Here is a 21,781-nt window from a genome sequence, read left to right on the forward strand (position 1 = left end):
CCCTTCTCTCTTTCTTTTGTTTTTTGTCTGAGACTGGAACTTGAACTCAGTGCCTGATGTTTTCACTCATTGGTTAGTGCTCTACAAACGGAGTCATGCCTCCAGTCCCCTAAATTCTTTCTTAAACTGAGATATTTCCTCCCTTCTGGGAATTTCAATTTGGGATTGCAAAAAAGAAGTTTCCTGATAACTTTGTAGCCAAGAAATTGTGGCCAGAATGGAGATTTGAGAATTTGTAGTATAAATAACTATAGCCTACTTTTTTTTTTTGTCAGTTGTGGGGCTTGAACTCTGGGCCTGGACGCTGTCCCCCAGCTCTTCAGTTCAAGGCTAGTGCTCTACCACTTGAGCTACAGTACCACTTCCGGCTTTTTCTGTTTATGTGGCGCTGAGGAATCGAACCCAGGGCCTCATGCATGCAAGGCAAGTACTCTACCACTGAGCCACCTTCCCAGCCCCTATAGCCTAATTTTTTGATGGGGAAGTGTTATGTTTTAAAGATCTACTCATTTATCTATCTTTGGGGATCTGTGAATTTTCATGAAAGAATTAAAGGAAGAATATCATTGAAATCTAGACAAATCCTTTTCCATTTTTAATATGCAAATGTATATACACTAACTTTTTAAAACAAATGTCTTTTTGTGAACATATATGCATACTTCTACCAAGTATAATCCTAGAAAAAGAATTGCTCTATCATAGAATATATGTATGTTAAGCTTTGTAAATACTACTACTAAGCTTTATAATACTATGATTACTTCCAAATTAGTTGTATCAATTATGTTCATACCAAAATTAATAATAATTGTGATTATATATCTGTATCAAGTTATTTTCTAATAGCTGCATAGTTATACCTCATTATATATTAATTTTTACTGCTTCACTGTCTAATGTGAATAGAAGGATTGATATGATACTTGAGATTTGCTTTAAAGGATGAATGGGGAAAATTCAAGTGAGATTTGAATAAAACAACTTTATCCATGAATTGATCATTGTTTAAATTGGTTAATCAGTATCTAACAGTTCATTATATCCTTCTGTATATCTTCGAAAAATTCCCATAGTAAGAAAACTAATTTTCATTCTAGTCTACTTTATCAAATCTGTAAGTTTTTGTACATATTTTCTTCCTGATAATGGCTATTAGAATGAAGTAGACATAGAAAAGGGAAAATTCATATAAAAGAATAATCAAATACTTTCTGACCTAAATACCATTTCAAATAGAGAAATATTAACTATAAGAAAGACTTCCTACCATATACCAACATACTATTAATGCATGATACTTAAATATCTAATTTCAGAATATCCCTGAGTGAAGTAGTATTTACAGCAATACTCCTCCCTGGCCTTACTGATGTTTTAATACAAAATAGGTATTATAGAAATTAAAAGAGATATTTACCTTTACAAGCTCCTGTTACAGCAGACCTATCTGGATGTTCAAAATGGGAAATATCTGCTTCTGATTTTTTCTGCTTAATTACTTGACTTCCAAAGCTCTTGGGTCCTAAATAAAAGACTGTAAACTTTTGCTGAATATCAAGTCCAACTAGAAAGAGAAAAGGTCATAAATGAGGCCATATATGAGGACATGTTCCTTTTCTCTCTCTCTCTCTCTGTCCTAGGGCTTGAACTCAGGGTCTAGTCACTATCCCTGAGCTTTTTTGCTCAAGGCTAGTGCTCTACCACTTGAGTCACAGCTTCTCTTCCAGCTTTTTGCTGGTTAATTGGAGACAAGAGTCTCAGAGACTTTCCTGCTTGGGCTGGGTGTCAAACTGTGATCCTCAGATCTCAGCCTCCTGAGTAGCTAGGATTACAGGCATGAGCCACCAGCTCTTTCATCATTTCTTTCTTTTTATATCTCTTATACTATTTTAACACTAGTGATAAAAATTCCAGGAAAGAGCCAGGTGCTGGTGGCTCACATCTGTAATCCTTGTTACTCAGGAGGCTGAGATCTGGGGATCATGGTTCAAAGCCAGTCCAGGCAAGAAAAGCCATGAAACTCTTATCTCCAATAAACCACCAGAAAACCAGAAGTGGCGCTATGGCTCAAACGGTAGAGCGCTAGCCTTGAGCTGAATAGCTGAGGGACAGTGCCCAGGCCCAGAGTTCAAGCCCCACCACTGAGCAAAAAAAAAGAATTCCAGGAAATAAAAACATTCTTAAAAGCAGAAAATGTTTGACAAATAAAAATGAGTATATTAATTTTCATTAAAAATGTTTCTATAACTATTGAAATTTAACTGTGTTAGAAAATATCTATAAGGACTGGGAAGGTGGCTCAGTGGTAGAGCACTTGCCTTGCATGCATGAGGCCTTGGGTTCGATTCCTTAGAACCACTAAGCAGAAAAAAGAAAGCTGGAAGTGGCACTGTGGCTCAAGTAGTAGAGCGCTAGCCTTGAGCTGAAGAGTTGAGGGACAGTGCCCAGGTCCAGAGTTCAGGCCCATGACCGCCCCCCCCCCCAAAAAAAACCCAACAAAACAAGAAAATATCTATAACTGAACAAGTCAAATATGAACTATCCTGATCTATGTTCTATTTTCCACATCAAAATAGATGATGTTTTCCTTAAAGCTTGTTTATATTATGTAAAGGTACCATTTTATTTAATATGATTTTGTTTATCTGTCTTAGCATAAAGGAAATAATTTTAAAAGCTATCATATTTTTACAGCTATATCTTCATTACTTAACTTACCAAAATCAGAGCTAATTTATGCTAAGATCTTCAGATATAAGAGCTCTCTTCACATCAATTTTTTTAACCCAGTTTCCAGCTTTTAGCAAAACAGAATCCCTGAAAAAATATAAACAATGATCTAGACACTGAAATATTAATTTTTAAGGGTTGATTACTCCTGATTAGTCTTCTCTAATAGTAAAGTGGGTACTGAAAACTACTTCCCCCAAATTCTGAGGAGGGCAAATAGAATATTAACAGAGAAATCTTTATATTTTTTATTTTTAATCTTCAAATATACACATCTGTGCATCAGGGTTACAATTTAACATGTCTACTTAAATGTCCAGTGTATCTTCATCACTCTCCCATCATTTTTTCCTGTCCCATGTATCCTCCCCACCATAACTGATATCAAGTTTTTCACTTCCTTTTTCACATATGTACATTGAATGTTATGATTATATGCATTCCCTGCAATGAAACTATTTTGACCGTAATTTTCTTAACCATAGTTGAATCCAAGTTGCACTGATAAAGCCTATCTGGAATATATACCTACTATATATTAACATGATTTATAGTTAATGTTAACTCTATATGAATATATATAACACATGATCTTAATTACTTACATAATTTTGTGTTTAAAAACAACCTGATTGTCTGAATCACCTATGATTAAGGTGGTATAGTGAGAATCTGGTGCTGTTCGTTTAGTTTGTAGTTGTTCAAAGTTTCTTAACGTAAGTGTCACTAATATTTCCACCATGGTATTACTGTATCTTGCAATCTTCAAAAAAGGATAGGCATATAAAAGTGTTTTAAAAAACAACCTTACTATTCATACCAGTTATAGTAGCTTTACTCTTAAGAAATAATCCAAATATTTAAGAAACAAAAAATATTTACCTGTTCTACTTCAAGTTCATACTTTGGAAGATACATCACAGCTTCTTTTATTTGAGTTCCAAAAGGAGGGTGTCTACTTAAAATCTGAAATGGAAATAAATTAATCATTATTTTCTCATTACATGCTTGCAACTCTTTCAATAGAAATTTTTTTTTCTGTCAGTCATGGGACTTGAACTCATGGCCTGGGCAATATTCTTGAGCTCTTTTGCTCAAGGCTAACATTCTACCACTGTGAGCTACAGCTCCACTTCTGATTTTCTGTGTTAATTAAAGGTAAGTAAGAGTCTCATACACTTTCCTGCCCATGCTGGCTTTGAAAGATCCTTGATCAAAGTCTCCTGAGTAGCTAGGATTAGACCTAGCACCCAGCTCAACAAAATATATTTTTAATCAATAAGGTTTTGTTTGTTCATTTGTTTTGGTGGTACTAGGATTTGAACTCATGACTTCCCAGTTGCTACATAGGCACTCTACCATCTGAGACACATCTCCAGTTCTAGAATCAATAGTTTTAATAATTATTACATATTATGTAATAATTACTCTAAATCCTTATGTCTATATTTATGACTATAGAAATATATTTATGACAAAATATTTATGACTATAGGAAATAATTTTCTATAAATAAGGTGATAAAAGTTGGGTTTTAGAATTTAAATTGGGCTTTGATAACATTAGGAATAAGTGAATACTAATTACCAGCTCAAGTTCTCTTGCATCTGTTGATTCAATTTTTTTAAAGGAAGTCAAACCTGCATTTACCATGGCATTTGACAATGTAATACCTGTAAAAAATTAATGGAACAATTTTTAAATAATCCACTTTAAATGAAACTTATACTCAAATACAACTACATTAATAAAAATATTTTGGGGACTGAGGAATATGTCTCAATAATAAGAGTGCTTGCTACCTTATATGCGACCTGGGTTCAGTCAGTCCCCAGCACTACAAAAATGAATAAAAGAAAAGCTTTAAAAATATTCAGCAAAATTTACAACTGTTATAGTTAGCATATTGTTTGAGTGTTATCCAAAGATCTAGATACTAGAAGCTTGGTCCCCGGTATGGGTGTTGAGGTGGTAGAACTTTACAAAGTAAGCATAATGGAAAGTAACCAAGACTTCTGAGTTCTAATTTACTAAAAGGTATGGTGGGATGGGTTGGAGTTGGTAAGAGTAAGCTTCCAAGAGAATGGGAAACTCTTCTAGTCCTTTTCTTGTTACCTGTGTGACTGTGATCTCTTCCCCAAGCATTCCTGCCATGATCTACATTATGATTCAACCCTTAGTTTTATCTTATCTCCTAGTCTTATGAATTTCTCTTAGTCATTTTTAAAACACAACTTCTAGTATTCTTAACTCTTTATTGTTAATTTCCATACAGCAAACTCTAGCAAATAAACTCTGTATGATAGAAAAGCAACATGATTTAAGGATAGGCATATGACTTCAGAGTTAGGACTCTGAGTGTCTCTGTCTTAAAAATATAGTTCTGGGCTGGGAATGTGGCTTAATGGTAGAGTACTTGCCTACCATGTGTAAAACCCCATGTTTGATTCCTCAGTACCACATAAAGAGAAAAAGCTGGAAGTGGCGCTGTGGCTCAAGAGGTAGAGTGCTAGCCTTGAGCAAAAGTAAGCTCAAGGACAGTGTCCAGAACCTGAGTTCAAGCCCCAGGACTGGCAAAAAAAATAAGTGTGAGTGTGTGTGTGTGTATTATATATAGTTCTGTGTCTGTACCTAAGCCAGATAATTTTTCTTTGCTGCCTAAAACTTCCAATCTTTTTCCATTGCATTAAAATGACATTTCATACATACACACACACATATATATATATATATGTATATACACACACATACACACATATATATTTTACTGTGGCTGAATTCCCTACAGCTAGCCCTCCCATTTAATTGCTCACTACTCTCTTCTTACTGAATACTCTCTGCTCACACTGGCTTTGCTTTTCTTCCTTAAATATAGTTGATTTTTCCTTTGTACCTTTGTTATTTCCTTATGCTTTCGGGCACTGTAATTTTAAATTGATATGCCTGCATGAGTAAATTTTACCAGTCACTAAACAGGATTTTTTGTTTTGTTTTGTTTTATTTTGTGGTGGTCCTAGGGCTTGAATTCGGGGACTGGGAGCTCTCCCTTACCATATTTTGCTGAAAGGCTGATGCTCTCCCAACTTGAGCCACAGCTGCACTTCCAGCATTTTGGTGAAAAAATGGTATTTTAAGAAATGATACTTTAATTATCTCTGTATAAAGCACATATAATACTGATAAAAGTAACACCACTATTTTTTAAACTGTTCTTGGGAATTTCTCTGACATTTATTTATTTACTTATCCAGTACTGGGACTTGATCTCAGGGCTTGGTATTTTTACTCAGCTTGTTTGCTCAAAGCTGATGCTCTCATCACTTGAGCACTACTTCCAGCCCAGTTTGTGCTGGTTAATTGGAGATGGAGTCTCATAGACTTTTCTGCCCAGGATGACTTCAAAAACCAATCCTCAGTCTCAGCCTTCTGACTTTCTAGGATTATAAGCATGAGTTACCAATTCCTGGCTATCTTACCCATTCTTAAGACAAAAGCTTCCAGTATTCTAATGAATACTTTTTAATGTTCCAGGGTTCAAATGAATATACCTTAATGTTCATTTCCATTTTCCTCAAGACTTTTCCTGACTTTTAGCTTTCTTGTTGTTGTTGTTGTTGATCGTGGAGCCTGAACTCTGGGCCTGGGCACTGTCCCTCAGCTCGTCAGCTCAAGGCTAGCACTCTACCACTTGAGCCACAGTGCCACTTTCAGCTTTTTCTGCTTATGTGGTACAAAGGAATCAAAACCAGGCCTCATTCATATGAGGCAAGCACTCTACCACTGAGCCAACTTCCCAGCTCCAACTTCTAGCTTTTGAAAGTTTATATTTACTGTTAAAATCAATTAGTATTAGTTTCTCTTTATCATGTTCCATAAGCACTTAGATTTACATTTGGTTTAGATTTACATGTTTCCTATCAATATTTTTCTGAGGAATATTTGCTTTTTTTCTGTTCAGCTGTACTGAGTTTGTGTGATAGGCAAGTTAGTATTTGACAATCTGGAGAGGACAGAATGCAACAGGTATCCACACTTAATATCCTTGAAAGACTGGCTTTTTCAAGAATAATAACACTAATAATTATTTCACCTAATTTCAAATTGCTCTCTAAGGTTCTATTTTCCAAATGTTGAATAAAATCCTTGCCAGTTTAGAACACACTTGTCTTTGTAAAATGAATATGGCATTTCTCACAACTTAAGTAGAAGCTGAGCCTTCCTTTTACAATTGTAGCCATTTAAGGAGTAGGGTCAGAAAGTCAAAGGTAAAAACTGGATAATTCCAGAATCCTTGAGCCTAATTCCAGTTTTTTATAAATGACACCTTTAATCTTTTTTCAACAGACTGGTAATAAAAATCTATTATTGAAAATGGAAAAAGTTAAAATATACATAAATAACATAATTTTCTGTAAATAATTTAAAATGGCCAGGATTCCTAGTTTTGTATTTTGTCACTGAAAACAAAGCAAAATATGAGTCAGAGAAGAGACTTAATTAATAATTGGAACAAAAGCTCACTATCAGTATGAGAAAAAAGCATTAAAAAAAGTAGCAGATGACATTTCTCATGAACTATTTAGTTGATTTTAAATGTAATCATTTAAGCAAGAGCAAATAAAAATTAGACTTTCAAAATAAAGTACTTTATTTTGGACCATAAAACACATTTTTTTACAGTTATATATTCATCATAGAATGACTGTCAACAGTAAAAGTAAAATAAATTGCAGATAATAACAAATTGCTTGCTGTATTCAGTACTTACCAATTTTTTCCAGTTGTTTGGATACATACAGAGAGTTCTCCCAAAGTTTACACCTAAAACATTTAGCTAAAATCAGAGTGTTCAATAGCACAGCAAACTTCTTTTCTTGAGCAGCTACAAAATCTGACAGCCCTGAAAAAAAGTTTCCAATGTTAAACTTGGTGTGCTAGTTTACTGAGAAAACACTGAAAATCCACTCTCCTGAAACATACATCTTGCAATTCGTGAACCATTTCTGAAAATCTTCGAGGTATCTTGTGTCAAAGCAAAATCTTGTATAGGAATGCATCCTAGCTGGGCCTGGATAAGACTGTGGAAAAAGAAATTTCATTGTTTCCTTTGAAAAGTTACAGTATTCAACATTATTGATTGAAAAATTGTTTCTGTCTTGGTTTGTATTATCTCTGAATTCCTTTTCCCAACCTCCAAAAGTTCAGTCTTTCTCTCTCTCTTTTGATGTCTACTTAAAGAAGAACAGATCTGAAATTTAGCAAAACAGGAATGCATACATGTGAAAAGTTAGACCACATGTAAATTCTGCAATAAGAAATGACAACTCCACATTGATGCATACTCTTTTCTTGGCAATTCTCAAATAAGATGCACAAAGGTGGGAGATTATAGTAATAATTTAAATTATGGTATGCATAAAACCAATTATAACTCATCAATTTTTAAATCTGACAGCCCTAATCAAAAGAGTGTAGAATCCAATTTTAGGCAGAGTATAGGAAATCATTAAAATTTCAAACAAAATGTTTATAGGGAAATACCTTGATTTGATTCAGTAACTAGTGTAACAGAGTATATTTAAAGGGGACCTGGGAATGTGGCTTAGTGGTAGAGCGCTTGCCTAACATGCACGATGCCTTGAGTTCATGTGCCTCAGTACCACATAAACAGAAAAAGCCAGAAATGGTGCTGTGGCTCAAGTGGTAGAGTGCTAGCTTTGAGCAAAAGAAGCTCAGGAACAGTGCCCACATCCTGAGTTTAAGCTCCAGGACTGGCAAAAATAAACAAACAAACTAAAACAGAGTATACTTAAAAAAACAAAACAAAACAACAACTAAGTGAATCAAGCCACCCAGATTCTAGTTCTAACTTAGTCCTTAATGTAGCATCATACTTGGCAAGTCATAACATACCCAAATATTACTGATTCATTTGAAAATGACAAGTTTGGACTACATAGTCTCTTAGTTCTCTGTGATTTCTAAGGACATGTTAATTACCAGAGAAATACAGCTAAGACATAAAATATTAGCGTCTATGTTCAAGATATAGACCTGCATGATGAATTGCATACATATATTTAGAAGACTGTTTCATAGGCATATTAGAAGATAAGATTCAATGAGATGTCAGGAAATAACCCAAAGAAATAATAATCTCTAGCTAAGGAAGAAAATTAATTGGCTAGTTGATTTCATTAAGCTACATTAAAAATGAGCTTAATGTACTTTAAAATGACCTCAGTACTAATACTTAGTACTAAATACTTAGAAACATTAGTACTAAATATTTAGAAAACATAAATACTTAGAAATGTACTTTGAATAGAAGAAAATCATACTACTGCCTTTGTGATTTCAAACTGTGTAGACAAGTGTAAACTTTAGTGTTCCAATTACTACTTATATATACATTCCCCACTATTAGCAGAATAGTAATCCACTATAATGTATGCTTCCCTCAATTCATGTGTTGGCTTATTTGTCTTGTCTAGACTGTCACTATCATTTAAATACACGTATTACATTTGTTTTAATGGTGGATATTATTTTTATGCATGGTTATCATTCAAGCCAGCCTGAAAGCTCCTGATGATAAATATAAACAGAACATTTTTTCTATTGTTTACTTTTCACCTCAACAGAACACATTCTTAACGATATTCATTTTTAAAAATATTCACTTTTTTTGGTATGGTGCTGGTGATTGAATCCAAGGTCTTGCACATGTTAGGAAAGTGTTCTGCCATTGAGCTATACTCCCAACCAGTAAATTCATTTTAATTAGTCTGAAAGTTGTTTTTAAATTTTTTAGTTATTAAAGTAGTTGGATAAAGAGCTTTCAACTCAATATAACAATTTGAGTACAATGCCCCATCTTGATTGATGTCACACCTTCCATCGTTCTTCTTCAGCTCTCCTAGCCCCAGTCTGAAAATCCCTGAAAATTAATTTCACATCTATAATCTGCCCCCTAATTTTAATGGGAATATTCTATTTTTTGTATTATGTAAAATAAATTTAAAATATGCTTTAAAGCTAAAAAAGAAACCAAAAGTGGTGGTGCACACCTGTAATCCTAGTAATTTGGGAGCAGAAGTAGAACGATTGCCAGCCTTGTCTACATGACACCCCATATCAAAAAAAAAAAAGAATAAGTAGATGTAAACCTTCATTACTATGAACTAGGGACCAGTAGGCAAAACAATAAAATATTAAAAATTATTATTACCAATTTACTTTCATTTCTGTTGTTTTAATTCTTCCGTCCATTGGAAATCTATAAATAAAAACATATGGAAAAACTTTTATGACCTACTTTAAGTAAAACTTCATAAAGTTATTTTAAATATATGTAATTTCTGTACCTGATAGTTATCCGATTTGGACTTTTGTTCAAAGTATTCAGTGTTTTCTTTTCATTTATCCTTAACTGTACATCTAGAAATTCATTACAGCTGGCGATCATTGAGACCTACAGAATTTAGGAATTTGTCCACTTAATATTAAGTTCATTTTCAACTTCTTTTATCACATCTTATTTCTCTACATTTACTTATTTTTCATGCTGCCTGGGGACACCATGGTTTTACCAATTAATAATTCAGAGCGTGCTTTATATATTATACTTAATAAGTGATGTAATTAGACATTAGAACTATACCAATTAGATTAGAAAGATCAGAAAGACAAAATTTACAATATACAACCCAGTGCCTAATGCATAGTAAAAAGCACTCAATAAACACTGTTCTTTTTCGTCTTCCTTTATAGCCTTCTATATCTTATCAGTCATAATTCCAAATATTTAATAGAAAATAATGCTTCAGGTAATAAAAAATTTGCATTTTATAGACTAGCTTTGTCAGATGACTAGTAAGCACACTCTGTGCTTTGTTTCCCTTATCTATAAATGGAACTAACACTTGTTCTAATTTTCTTGTTAAACTAAAGATCAGATCAGTCATTGTTAGTATTGGATATTTTATACTTTTATTTTCTTCTTAATGAAGAATATTTACATGAAAATATAAACCTTTTACCTTTCATAAAATTTTGTTCAGGTGATTTCTTTATAACAACTAACATTATCTTATATAATCCTTAGTATACTAATCTTATTATGCTAATCAACACAGGTATTTAAAATTAAATACAATCATTTCAATTTGAGATTAAAAATTTTATTTTACAAGTATCTTGTTTCACATTCATGTTTCCAGCAAAGAGAGGAAGAATCAATGTAGACAACAGGCACTATAAATATGCCTGTTGCCAGGTGCTCTATAATCCTAGCTACTTAGGAGGCTGAGATCTAAGGATCACAGTTCAAAGCCAGCCCAGGGGAAGAAAGTCTGTGAGACTATTATTTCCAGTTAACCATTGGATAACCAGAAATGGCACTGTGGCTCAAAGTGTTAAGAGTACTAGCTTGAGCACGAAAGCTCAAGGACAGCACCCAGGCCCTGAGTTCAAGTCCTATGACACATACATACATATACATACACACTCACTCACACACACACACACACACACACACACACACACACACACAAGGAAGGAAGAAAGAATATGCCTGTGATGTGGCTGCTACAGGTGCAAAATTGTCCCCACTGTGACATTTTAACTTAATATTCTCATCTTCATAATCATTTCTTTTTTCTGGACTATAATTGATACTATTTTATTTCAACTGTTACTGCTATGCTGGTGCAAAAGATTTAGGGAAAGGTTGCCACAACCCTAGATTCCAACTCACTGTCCTTTACTCATACCAGACTTTCTTAATATATCATGCTACATTGTCCTGAAATCTCTCTCACATATTTGTCACTACCAAATTAATTAGCATTATCAGTTAAGTTGTAAATAGTTATTACACCTATTTTGAGTATGTATATAAACTTTCTCAGCTCTGATAAAAATGCAACTGAAGACCAAATATATTCTAAGACATATTTTATGTCTTATGACAGAGATACACTGAAGGGAGATGTAATTACAAATGCTTTCCTTTTGGGGCTGGGAAGGTGGCTCAGTGGTAGAGTGCTTGCCTTGAATGCATAAGGCCCTGGGTTCAATTCCTCAGCACCACATTAGCAGAAAAACAGGAAGTGGTGCTGTGGTTCAAGTGGTAGAGCACTAGCCTTGAGCTGAAGAGCTGAGGGACAGTGCCCAGGCCCAGAGTTCAGGCCCCATGACCAACAACAACAATAAGAAAAAGCTTTCCTTTTGACTTGTTCAATAATAAATTATATGAAGCATATATAATAGTTTCTTCTCCAATAGTTTTTGTACTATATCATTACCTATTTATTGTTCTCATGAAAGTTAACTTACCAGATCTGATAAAGTTTCTTTTCCACTGATTGTACAAAATTTCTTCACTGTCTCAAATGTAATATAATACCAAGCCATCAATCTTCCTGACTCTGTAAGAAAAAAATACAAAAAATAAACATTCTCTATATTAGCTTTAAATGATTAAAAATCATTTTAACAACATTTCCTTAACCTCTACTCTTGGTTGATAATGGAGATTACAATTTAGTTTTACTATGATCTAAATTTGAGGAGAAAAAAATTAAATTTTTGTTAGGGCAACAATAATTAAATTTACCAACAATCATAAGAAACATTACCTGTTGGTTTGAAATTAACATCACCATCCATCTTTATCAAGTCCAGGGATGACAAGTCATTAAGATTTTTCAAACATAATTCTGTTCAATAATAAAAATCATTTCAGTGAAACAGGGAAATAAGGCAAAATAGAATTATTATTAAATATGCTATAGAAATGTTTCTAATAGTAACAATAGTATAAATAAAAACATTTAATAATAAAAGGAGATTTAGCACATAGAGCACTTGAAACAATATATATGTATTACCTAGTTAATTCTCAAAATAATATTATTATTTCCATACACAGGTTGGGAAACTGAAGAGTAGAGGCTAAGTAATTTGCTCTAGGTTGAAGGAATTGTTGTGCTATTTGTTTTCCAATATGAAACAACTTTATTTTTCTTTGTTTTAAATTTTTATCAAAAAGACTTATGCTCAAAGTATATAGTCAAATAATCCTACAAAATTTGTTACAAACCCCCAGTCTTTCCCCTCCTTCCTGTTTGTACTTCATTGGACAACCACGTAAACCTGTTTTAGTTGATGATTTCAGTATTTACTTCCATCTAACTGAGCACAATCACCATTTCTACCTGGAATAGGAAGCCCTATTACTACAATTGACATGGATTAGTAGATCACTAATAAGTGTATTCTGCTAATTACAATTTTTAATCTACCCCATAGTAGAACCCAGAAAAACTAAGATAGTTCAGAGCAGAGTAAGTAGTAAAACCTATTCAATCCTCTTCCCCTCCTCTCTCTGTCTCTGTCTCTCTGTCTGTCTTTCTCTCTCTCTCTCTCTCTCTCTCTCTCTCTCTCACACACACACACACACACACACACACACACACACACAGAGTCATTAGAAGTGTTTGCTTAGGAAATACTTTAAGCAACATTGTTTTGGCAGTTGGATAGTTTAATGTGTTTGCTAATTAAAGCTCTTGAAGTCTTTTCTAATTTTCTTAGACATTTGTGGGTATGTGCTGGTCCTGAGGTTTGAAATCAGGGCCTGGGAGTCACTGAGCTTCTGTGTTTAAGGCTAGCACTCTACCACTTGTGTGCCACAGTCCTATTTGGCTTTTCTGGTGGTTAAATGGAGTCTTACCAACTTCCTTCCCAGGATGGCTTTGGATTGTAATCCTGAGGTCTCAGTGTTTTAAGGAACTGGGATTATAGGCATGAGCCATAGGCTCCCAGCTTAGACATAATAAGGCAGCTCATTACCCATTAATCAGTCAACCAATCAAGGAAGAATGCTTACTATACTTTATGCACTATTCTAAAGGTTTATCTACTAGGTTCACAGCAGTGTATTTTCCTTATATTTTACTTAATCAGCAAATTGTGGTTTAAAAAAGCAATCTACACAAATAAAAGTTTTGGTATTGAAAGCTACTATCATGAAAAGTAAAGCTGAGAAAGGCTAAAGAGAATGTAAGGTTTTTTTAAACTTTTAAATCTTGTATTTCTAATATATTGCTACATAATTTCTAATATAAAGGAAGTATATAGTCACCCTGATTTTCAAAATAAAGACATTATCTTCTCCAAGAACAAGGAGAGCAACAAAAATGACATCACAAAAATCTATCTTTCTCTCAGTAAAAGTAGATTTAAATAAGCTGATACATAGAAAGACTACGCTGAGTAGCTGATTTTTAAAGAGGCTTGAATGAAATAAAGATATAGGCCATGTGAAATACTTGAGAAGTGTTTCAAGAACAAGAAACAGACTGTGTAAAAGACCTGAGTAAGAACAACTAGGTTTAATTAAAAAAACAAAAGCCAATATAGAGACAGAAGAATGAACAAGGGGGAAAGCTAAAGTGAGAAAAACAGGCAGGGATGAATCTAGTAGGATTCTGTGGGCTCTGGTGAGAATTTGCATTTTATTCTAAGAGTGAGGTGGAGTTACTGCAGGACATTGAGCAAGAAGACATAATCAAGTTTAGAATGCAGCACACATTATGCTAAGGTCCTTTCCTGAGAGATTTAAGGCAGACTTCATAAAATACTACCCCAAAGTACTCTAAAACAACGGAGATACAAAGGCTTCAGAATCATAGATTACTATAATCTGTCTGCCTTTCTGTTTGAAGCACAGTAATATTCTGACCTTCCTAAGTTTGTAGACACTTAATCTAAAGAGTTCCTACCATACATCCAAGAGGAAGGAATGATACACAAATAGGCCAAGAAAAATCTAACAAACTGGCCTTTCTAAGTTTCAGTTTATTACCAATTGGTGATACTCATTTTGGCAGTCATAATTCTACACAACTGTCTACCTCTCATCATACTTAAGAATAAAATCACACATTAAATAGTAAAGTTCTTTTCAGAAAAAATTCTTTGGATCTCTGGATCTCCATTTTGGAAGGTTCCAATGGCATGTAAAATTTTGATTAAATAAATATATTATGCTTTTCTCCTATCCATCTATCTTCTCTTATACGTATATCAGCCATGAACATTGCAGTGAGTAAGGAAAAGATACTAATTGTTTTCTTCTTTACATTACCAATTCTTTTCAGTTATATAATGTTCTTTATAAGCAAAACTTATCTATGAAAATAAGGCAAGCATGAACAATAATTCTCCCAACTTAACAAAAGATAAAATATTAAAGTTATATAGTTAAATATCCCTTGAATTATCTGATTTTGTTTATGTGTTTAATCATTATTATTAAAATATACTTCAGTTTAAAAAAAATTAGAAAATTAGTCAGTTGTGGATAATTTACAAGTATTTTTCAACAGCACATTACGAATATATAGTTATCATTGTTTCAACAACAAATTTACTCTTTAAAGAAGATAGCTTATGACTTTATCCATATCTTTGAAGCTATATTGACCACATGTGATTATCAAAGTAGACAAAAAAACTAAAGTTCACAAAATATTTTTAATGAATTCATTATTTTTCTTTCACTGAAAGACAGTCTCAACACAATGAAGAGCTAGAATATCTAATTCTAATAAGTGCCTAATATTTTTATATTTTTAAGACACAAGCAGTAAAACACTAAGTGATTAATTGAATAAGAAAGCTGGGATATGACAAGAAAATATCACTGGCAAAATAGGGATAAGAAATTCATCATCAATGTAAGCTTATTTTCAATTAAAACTAGGCTACAAAATAAAAATAATTTTATTACTAAGCAGCATTTTCAAACACTATGGTCACTGTACAAATAAATAAGCCAAGTTAACATACTATATACAATATTAATCTAAATGCTAAGCTTTATTTATGTGTGGAAAAGAACTAGTTTATACTTTTTTTCTGAAAAGAAGTTTGCTATTTAGTAATAGTTTACAAAAGAATATGCTTGCGTTCATAAAAATTTTAGAACATGTTATTTCTGGGAGGAAATTCATCTAACCTTGTAATTTTGCTTCAATTCCTTCTTTGTTCAATCCAGATTTAAAACCTGTATAAGCCATGAAAATTTATTAAAAAGTTAAAATAGAGTGGATTTAACTTATCTTTTATAGGTTCAGTTTATACCATCACTTGGAGAAGAGTACTAAATATCATATAGGAAAAATAGCTTAATGAATTGATGCGATGAACTCTCTATAAATTATTTGTTTTACAATCCTTTCAATACCAATTGGCTATCTTTTGCCTCTTTTTTGTATTAGCAGTGAACAGAACTATGTGAAATAAGAACTATGTGAAACAAATCGCTTAGGTTTTACACACAATCATCTGCCAAGTGACTATTTTCTAATGGATTTTCATTCTAAAATGAGCACTGGTGGATCACATCTATAATCCTAGCTACTCAGGAAGCTGAGATCTGAGGATTGGGGTTCAAAGCCAGTCTGGGTAGGTAAATCCATGAGACTCTTCAATTATCCACCAGAAAACCAGGAATGGAACTGTGGCTCAAATGAAACAGCTCAAGGACAGAGCTCAGGCCCTGAGTTCAAGCCCCAAAACCAGCAAAAAAGCAAAACAAAACAAAAAACCAAACCAAAACAGAATAAAACAAAAAGAATGCTTCTATGAAAGAGTAGTAATACAACCATTTTGGAAAACTGCTATTTTGTAAAAAGTACATATGCTACTAACACAATTATACAAATATTTTCATACTGAAGGATATATATATATATATATATATATATATATATATATAAGTTCACATCAGTATTATTTAAAATTAAGAATTTTTTTTTAAATCAAAGATGCTTTTAGGATGTGAAAAACCAACAAACTTGGAGAAAAGATTTGAATATATACATTTGACAAGCTTTTTACTCAACAACTTCTATATATTAACCATAAAAATACAAAAAATGTGATTTAAAAGTAGGTAAAAGATTTGAACAGGTACTTCTGAAACAAGATGTTCAAATGACCAATACGAAAAGGTCCCAGTGCAAGTACTCAACAAGGAAATGCAAAATCAAATCAACAACTACTACTACCATTACTATTACTACTATGCTACAACTACTCCTCATATACATACTATACACAAACACACACAACACAGGGCAACGACTGATATTAAAAACTAATAAAACCAATTATTGATAATCATGTAAAGGACTAGAATTCTTCTATATAGCTGTTGACAGGGTAAGTTGGTTCAACTGCTTTAGGAAAATTACTGTGTTTGAGTTATCTACTAAAGCTAAACATAAGTTATAGGCCTACTTTATTTTACTACTCTTACATAGATATACTCCAAAGAAATGAATGCTCATAACCAACAAGAGATACATACAGGATGCTGGGTGCCGGTGGCTCACGCCTGTAATCCTAGCTACTTAGGAGGTTGAGATCTAAGGATTGTGGTTCAAAGCCAGCCCAGGCAGGCAAAGCCATGAAACTCATCTCCAATATACCACCAGAAAACTGGAAGTGGTGCTGTGGCTGAAGTGGTAGAGTGCAAGCCTTGAGCTGAAGAGCTGAGGGAAAGCGCTCAGACCCAGAGTTCTAGCTCCATGACTGACACAAAAAGGGGGGTGGGATCCATACAAGAGGAGAGTAGTTGCTAAAGTGGTAGAGTGCTTGCCTGGCAAGTATAAAGCCCCGAGTTCAAACCCTAGTACCTACAAAAAAAAAAGATACATTCAAAAATCGTAATAGATGACTAAATTGTATATCCATACTGGGAACAGCACAATAATAGCAAAGAACAAACTACTATGAATACACCTACTTATAATGGAATACTCTCATTAATATTATGTTGAGCAAACAAAACTAGAGAAAAAGGGTAAATATTATAAGTAAATGCTTGCATTTGTATCAAGAATGCAGCTAATATATTGTGATGGGAGCTTAATATTCATTTTGAAGTGGTTAATATTTGACAGGAAATTGGCATGAAGTAACCTGTGGGAAATATTCCTTATCTTGATCTGGGTGTGGTTATGCGTATGTGTGTACATATGTAAAACTTCATCGATCCTATCCATAAAAGAACTAAAACAGAAAGGGATAGAGGTGTGGATCAAGTGGGATAGCACCTGTCTAGCAAGCATGAGAAGGAAGAAATGCAAATTAAAACAGAACATTATTTATACATAACACTGATAAAAATATACCCTGAAGGTAAGGCTGAACAAACAGAAACAATAGGGCACCATCGAACAAAGTTGGTTGCTATGTAAGTCATTAAGGTAGCAATGTAGCAACAAGTATCAAATTTTAAAAATTTACCCAGTAATTCTAGATATTTATATACAAATGCATTTACACTTTGAAAAATACAAGGTTATTTTTCACTTTGTTCACAATAGCAAACAGTTACTTTTCCACTTTGTTCACAATAGCAAACAATTTAAAAAGGAAAAAGGTACAAAACAGTAAACAGTGGTGATTAAAAATAAAGACCTTAGCCTGGTGCTGGTGGCTCACACCTGTAATCCTAGCTACTCAGGAGGCTGAGATCTGAGGATCACGGCTCAAAGTCAGCCTGGGCAGGAAAGTCCATGAGACTCTTATCTCCAAAAAACCACCGGAAGGGACTGGGAAGGTGGCTCAGTGGTAGAGTGCTTGCCTTGCATGCCTGAGGCCCTGGGTTCGATTCCTCAGCACCACATAAGCAAAAAGAAAAAAGCTGGAAGTGGCACTGTGGCTCAAGTGGTAGAGCGCTAGCCTTGAGCTGAAGAGCTGACAGCGCCCAGGCCCAGAGTTCAGGCCCCATGACCGGACCCAAAAAACAAACAAAAAACCACCAGAAAACTGGAAGTGGCACTGTGGCTCAAGTTATAGAGCTCTGGCCTTGAGCTGAAGAGCTGAGGGACAGTGCCCAGACCCAGAGTTCAAGCCCCATGACTGACAAAAAAGTAAATAAAAATAATAATATTTATATTCTGATACTGACTTTTGAACTAAGCAAAAATACTCTCTAAGTAGAAATACAGATTGTTAAATAACACAGTTATTCATGGAGGTATTTTCTTTTTAGTTGAAACAGGTGCTAGTTCAAGCCAGCCTTCAAACTGAGATCCTTCAGCCTCTACTTTCCAAGTGATGGAGTTACTGATGACTGCTACCACACCCTGGCTGAGATTCTTTTGTAAAAAGGCTTATATTATCCTTGGAAATCTGAAAGTTTTGAACCTGTGTTGCATTAGAATGGTATTGCAATGAGTCAGGTTCTGGTATTCAGCAATCCTAATTATTTTAAGCTTTTAACTTGTTCTATAGGAAACAATGTAGGAGAACTAGATGTGTCTTAGCTTGAGAGCTAGAATGAAAGGCCACAGAAATAATATAAGTGAATTTAATTTCTTACAAAATAATGAACAGACACAAATTCAGAATAAGAGGCAGTTGACCATTTAGTATGGAAAAGATTGAAGACTTAAAAATTAACTATTTTAAATATTAGGCATTTTTCTTATTTTTACTAGTTGAAGCTTTCTCTCTGGTACTATCTTTAATGGTGTGAGTTGTAAAGCTCATTAAAAAGATTATAATAGAACACATAAAGTTTCCTCTTTCGCCTACTCTTGCCTCTAAAAGTATTTGTGACTGTTATTACTTTTTTGTTTCTGTTATCTATTAGTTTCTGTAATCTATTTTGTGAACTCTTAGTATAAACAGAGGCTCAGTGACTTGAAAAAATTATTACTTTTCCAGGACAATGTAACAAACCATAATGAGATGGGTTTTTCAAGGCTCTGATATAAAGCAAGGTTGATCGTATCCATTCCAACGCAATATTCACATCGGTGATAGTATGTAATACTATCTCTGCGTTTAAATGTTCAATAAGATGTCTGTGCAAACTAGGGAAAAAAACTCGGCATTATTAATATGAATCTGAAAACATCACCTTACTTTTAACTTTAATTATGTTCAATATGCTCACTGCTTATTTAACAATTCATGAAAGAAAACAATTTCTAAAAGTGTAAGAGAAAATCTGAAAAAGTCAATTCAACTACAAACTTCAACTTCTACTTGTTATGCCTCTAGAAGATACACTGACACTTTAAAAAAGGGTAGGAGGAAGAGTGAGCAAATGCAGTCACTATTTTCAATGTATGTTATGTAAAAACTGAACTATGTAAATTGAGGGTAGGAATGGGAAGGGGGAAAATGGGAGAGAATGCTGAAAGGGGTGACAATGATCAAGATGCATTGTATTCATAACCTGACTTATGGAACCGTAACCTCTTTGTACAAATACTTAATAATAAAATAAACTGAAAGGGTATGTGTGAAGAGTTGAATTATATCCTATTTTCCTACTAAATACTGAATGCCTTTCTCTCAAATTGTCTTTCGTATTATAAAACAAATTTAAAGATTATAATCATTTACTATAAATTAGTAATTATAAATTTTCATATTTATAAAATTTAATGTAATAATAGCTGGTAAGATCTTATTACAATTTAGGCCTTTTAAGCAAAGGACAAAAAGCACCCTTGAATAAAATTATTTTATTGCTATTTTTAAAAAAGAATTGTTTAGTATCTTAAAATGACTTTAGTTCAACTGTTGGAAATTTTGAAGAAAATCACCTTAGAAAACCACCAAGCTAAGTTTTTTTGTAATATTTAAAAGAAAAAAGACAAGTTGTATTAGCATTATTATCTTTTTAGAATTTTTCTGTATTACCTGCTTTCTATAGTGTCACTACAAGCTAACATTTGAATGTACTTGTCTCTGGTACTTAACCGAGTCATAATAACTGCAGTAGCTGTAGTGTCAAACTGAAAACAAAAAATCATACAGAGAAATTCAGTAAGGATTAGAGTGTATCACTGACACCAGTTCAATAACTCAAGAGCTTCTTTTTATACTAAACAGTCCCCGTGCCTTAAAATAACAGGCCTGAAAAGACTTAAATACTGCTTCTGAATTTGAATGTTAACTAAGAATGTAGTTTAAAGGTGGGGGGGGGGGGAGGGGGGGTATGATTGGGTGGGAGGGAGGGGGGAGGCTGGGAAGGGAGGTGAAGGGTAAACAAAGGAGGAGGATGCAATGCTTGGTAAGAAATGTATGCATTATCCTGCCCATGTAATTGTAACCCCTCTGTACAGTATGTTCTCAAATAAAATAAAATAAAATTTAAAAAAAAAAAAAAAAAAAAAAAAAAAACCTTCCAAGAATATAATTGCAAATACTATTTTTGTTTCAAGTTAATATAATTTTTCTTTTTTTGGGGGGTCCGGTCGTGGGGCCTGAACTCTGGGTCTGGGTGCTGTCCCTCAGCTCTTCAGCTCAAGGCTAGCACTCTACCACTTGAGCCACAGCACCACTTCCGGCTTTTTTTTCTTTTTGTTTATGTGGTGCTGAGGAATCGAACCCAGGGCCTCCTGCATGCAAGGCAAGCACTCTACCACTGAGCCACCTTCCTAGCCCAAGTTAATATAATTTTTGCAATATTGAAGTCAAAACAAACCAGTAATTGGTATAGTCTATACATAATCTTATTTATCCTTGTAAATTTGTTTTATATATATATATATATATATATATATATATATATATATATATATATATTTTTTTTTTTTTTTGGTGCTGCTCCTTGGGCTTGAACTCAGGGCCTATGTGCTGTTCCTAACTACTTTTGCTCAAGGCTGGTGCTCTACCACTTGAGCCACAGCTCTACTTTTTTGTGGTTTAACACTGATAAGAGTCTTATAGACTTTCTTCACTGGGCTGGCTTCAAACCACGATCCTAAGATCTCAGCCTCCTGAGAAGCTAGGATTAGGTATGAGCCACTGATACCCAGCTAACATAGTATTTTGATACTTTGAAAAGATATTTGTCCTGAATGTTCCTTGACTGTCTATATGAATGACTTCTTTATCTAAGGATCTGTCAGCACAGGGTGTATTTTAAAATGTATACAGCTGCTGGGCATCAGTGGTTCACACCTGTAATCCTAGCTATTAAGGAGGCTGAGATCTGAGGATCACA

General features: G+C 33.8%; 1 protein-coding gene across 1 annotated transcript; it reads right to left on the reverse strand.

The window, feature by feature from the left end:
- Nucleotides 1-3,479: 3,479 nt before the first annotated feature.
- LOC122107916 (probable ATP-dependent DNA helicase HFM1) lies at nt 3,480-20,560 on the reverse strand. Its single transcript, XM_042679788.1, has 11 exons — nt 20,473-20,560; nt 15,761-15,808; nt 12,375-12,455; nt 12,073-12,164; nt 10,101-10,207; nt 9,965-10,012; nt 7,714-7,811; nt 7,502-7,633; nt 4,321-4,406; nt 3,616-3,699; nt 3,480-3,488 (listed from the first exon to the last, which is right to left on the reverse strand). Exons 3-11 carry the CDS (start codon nt 12,403-12,405, stop codon nt 3,480-3,482), a joined length of 687 nt encoding a protein of 228 aa, XP_042535722.1. The 5' UTR covers nt 12,406-12,455; nt 15,761-15,808; nt 20,473-20,560.
- Between the last annotated feature and the right edge of the window lie 1,221 nt (nt 20,561-21,781).

Source organism: Dipodomys spectabilis, unplaced genomic scaffold (genome assembly GCF_019054845.1).
Source record: "Dipodomys spectabilis isolate Male_0828 unplaced genomic scaffold, ASM1905484v1 ptg000054l, whole genome shotgun sequence".
Lineage (NCBI taxonomy): Eukaryota > Metazoa > Chordata > Mammalia > Rodentia > Heteromyidae > Dipodomys > Dipodomys spectabilis.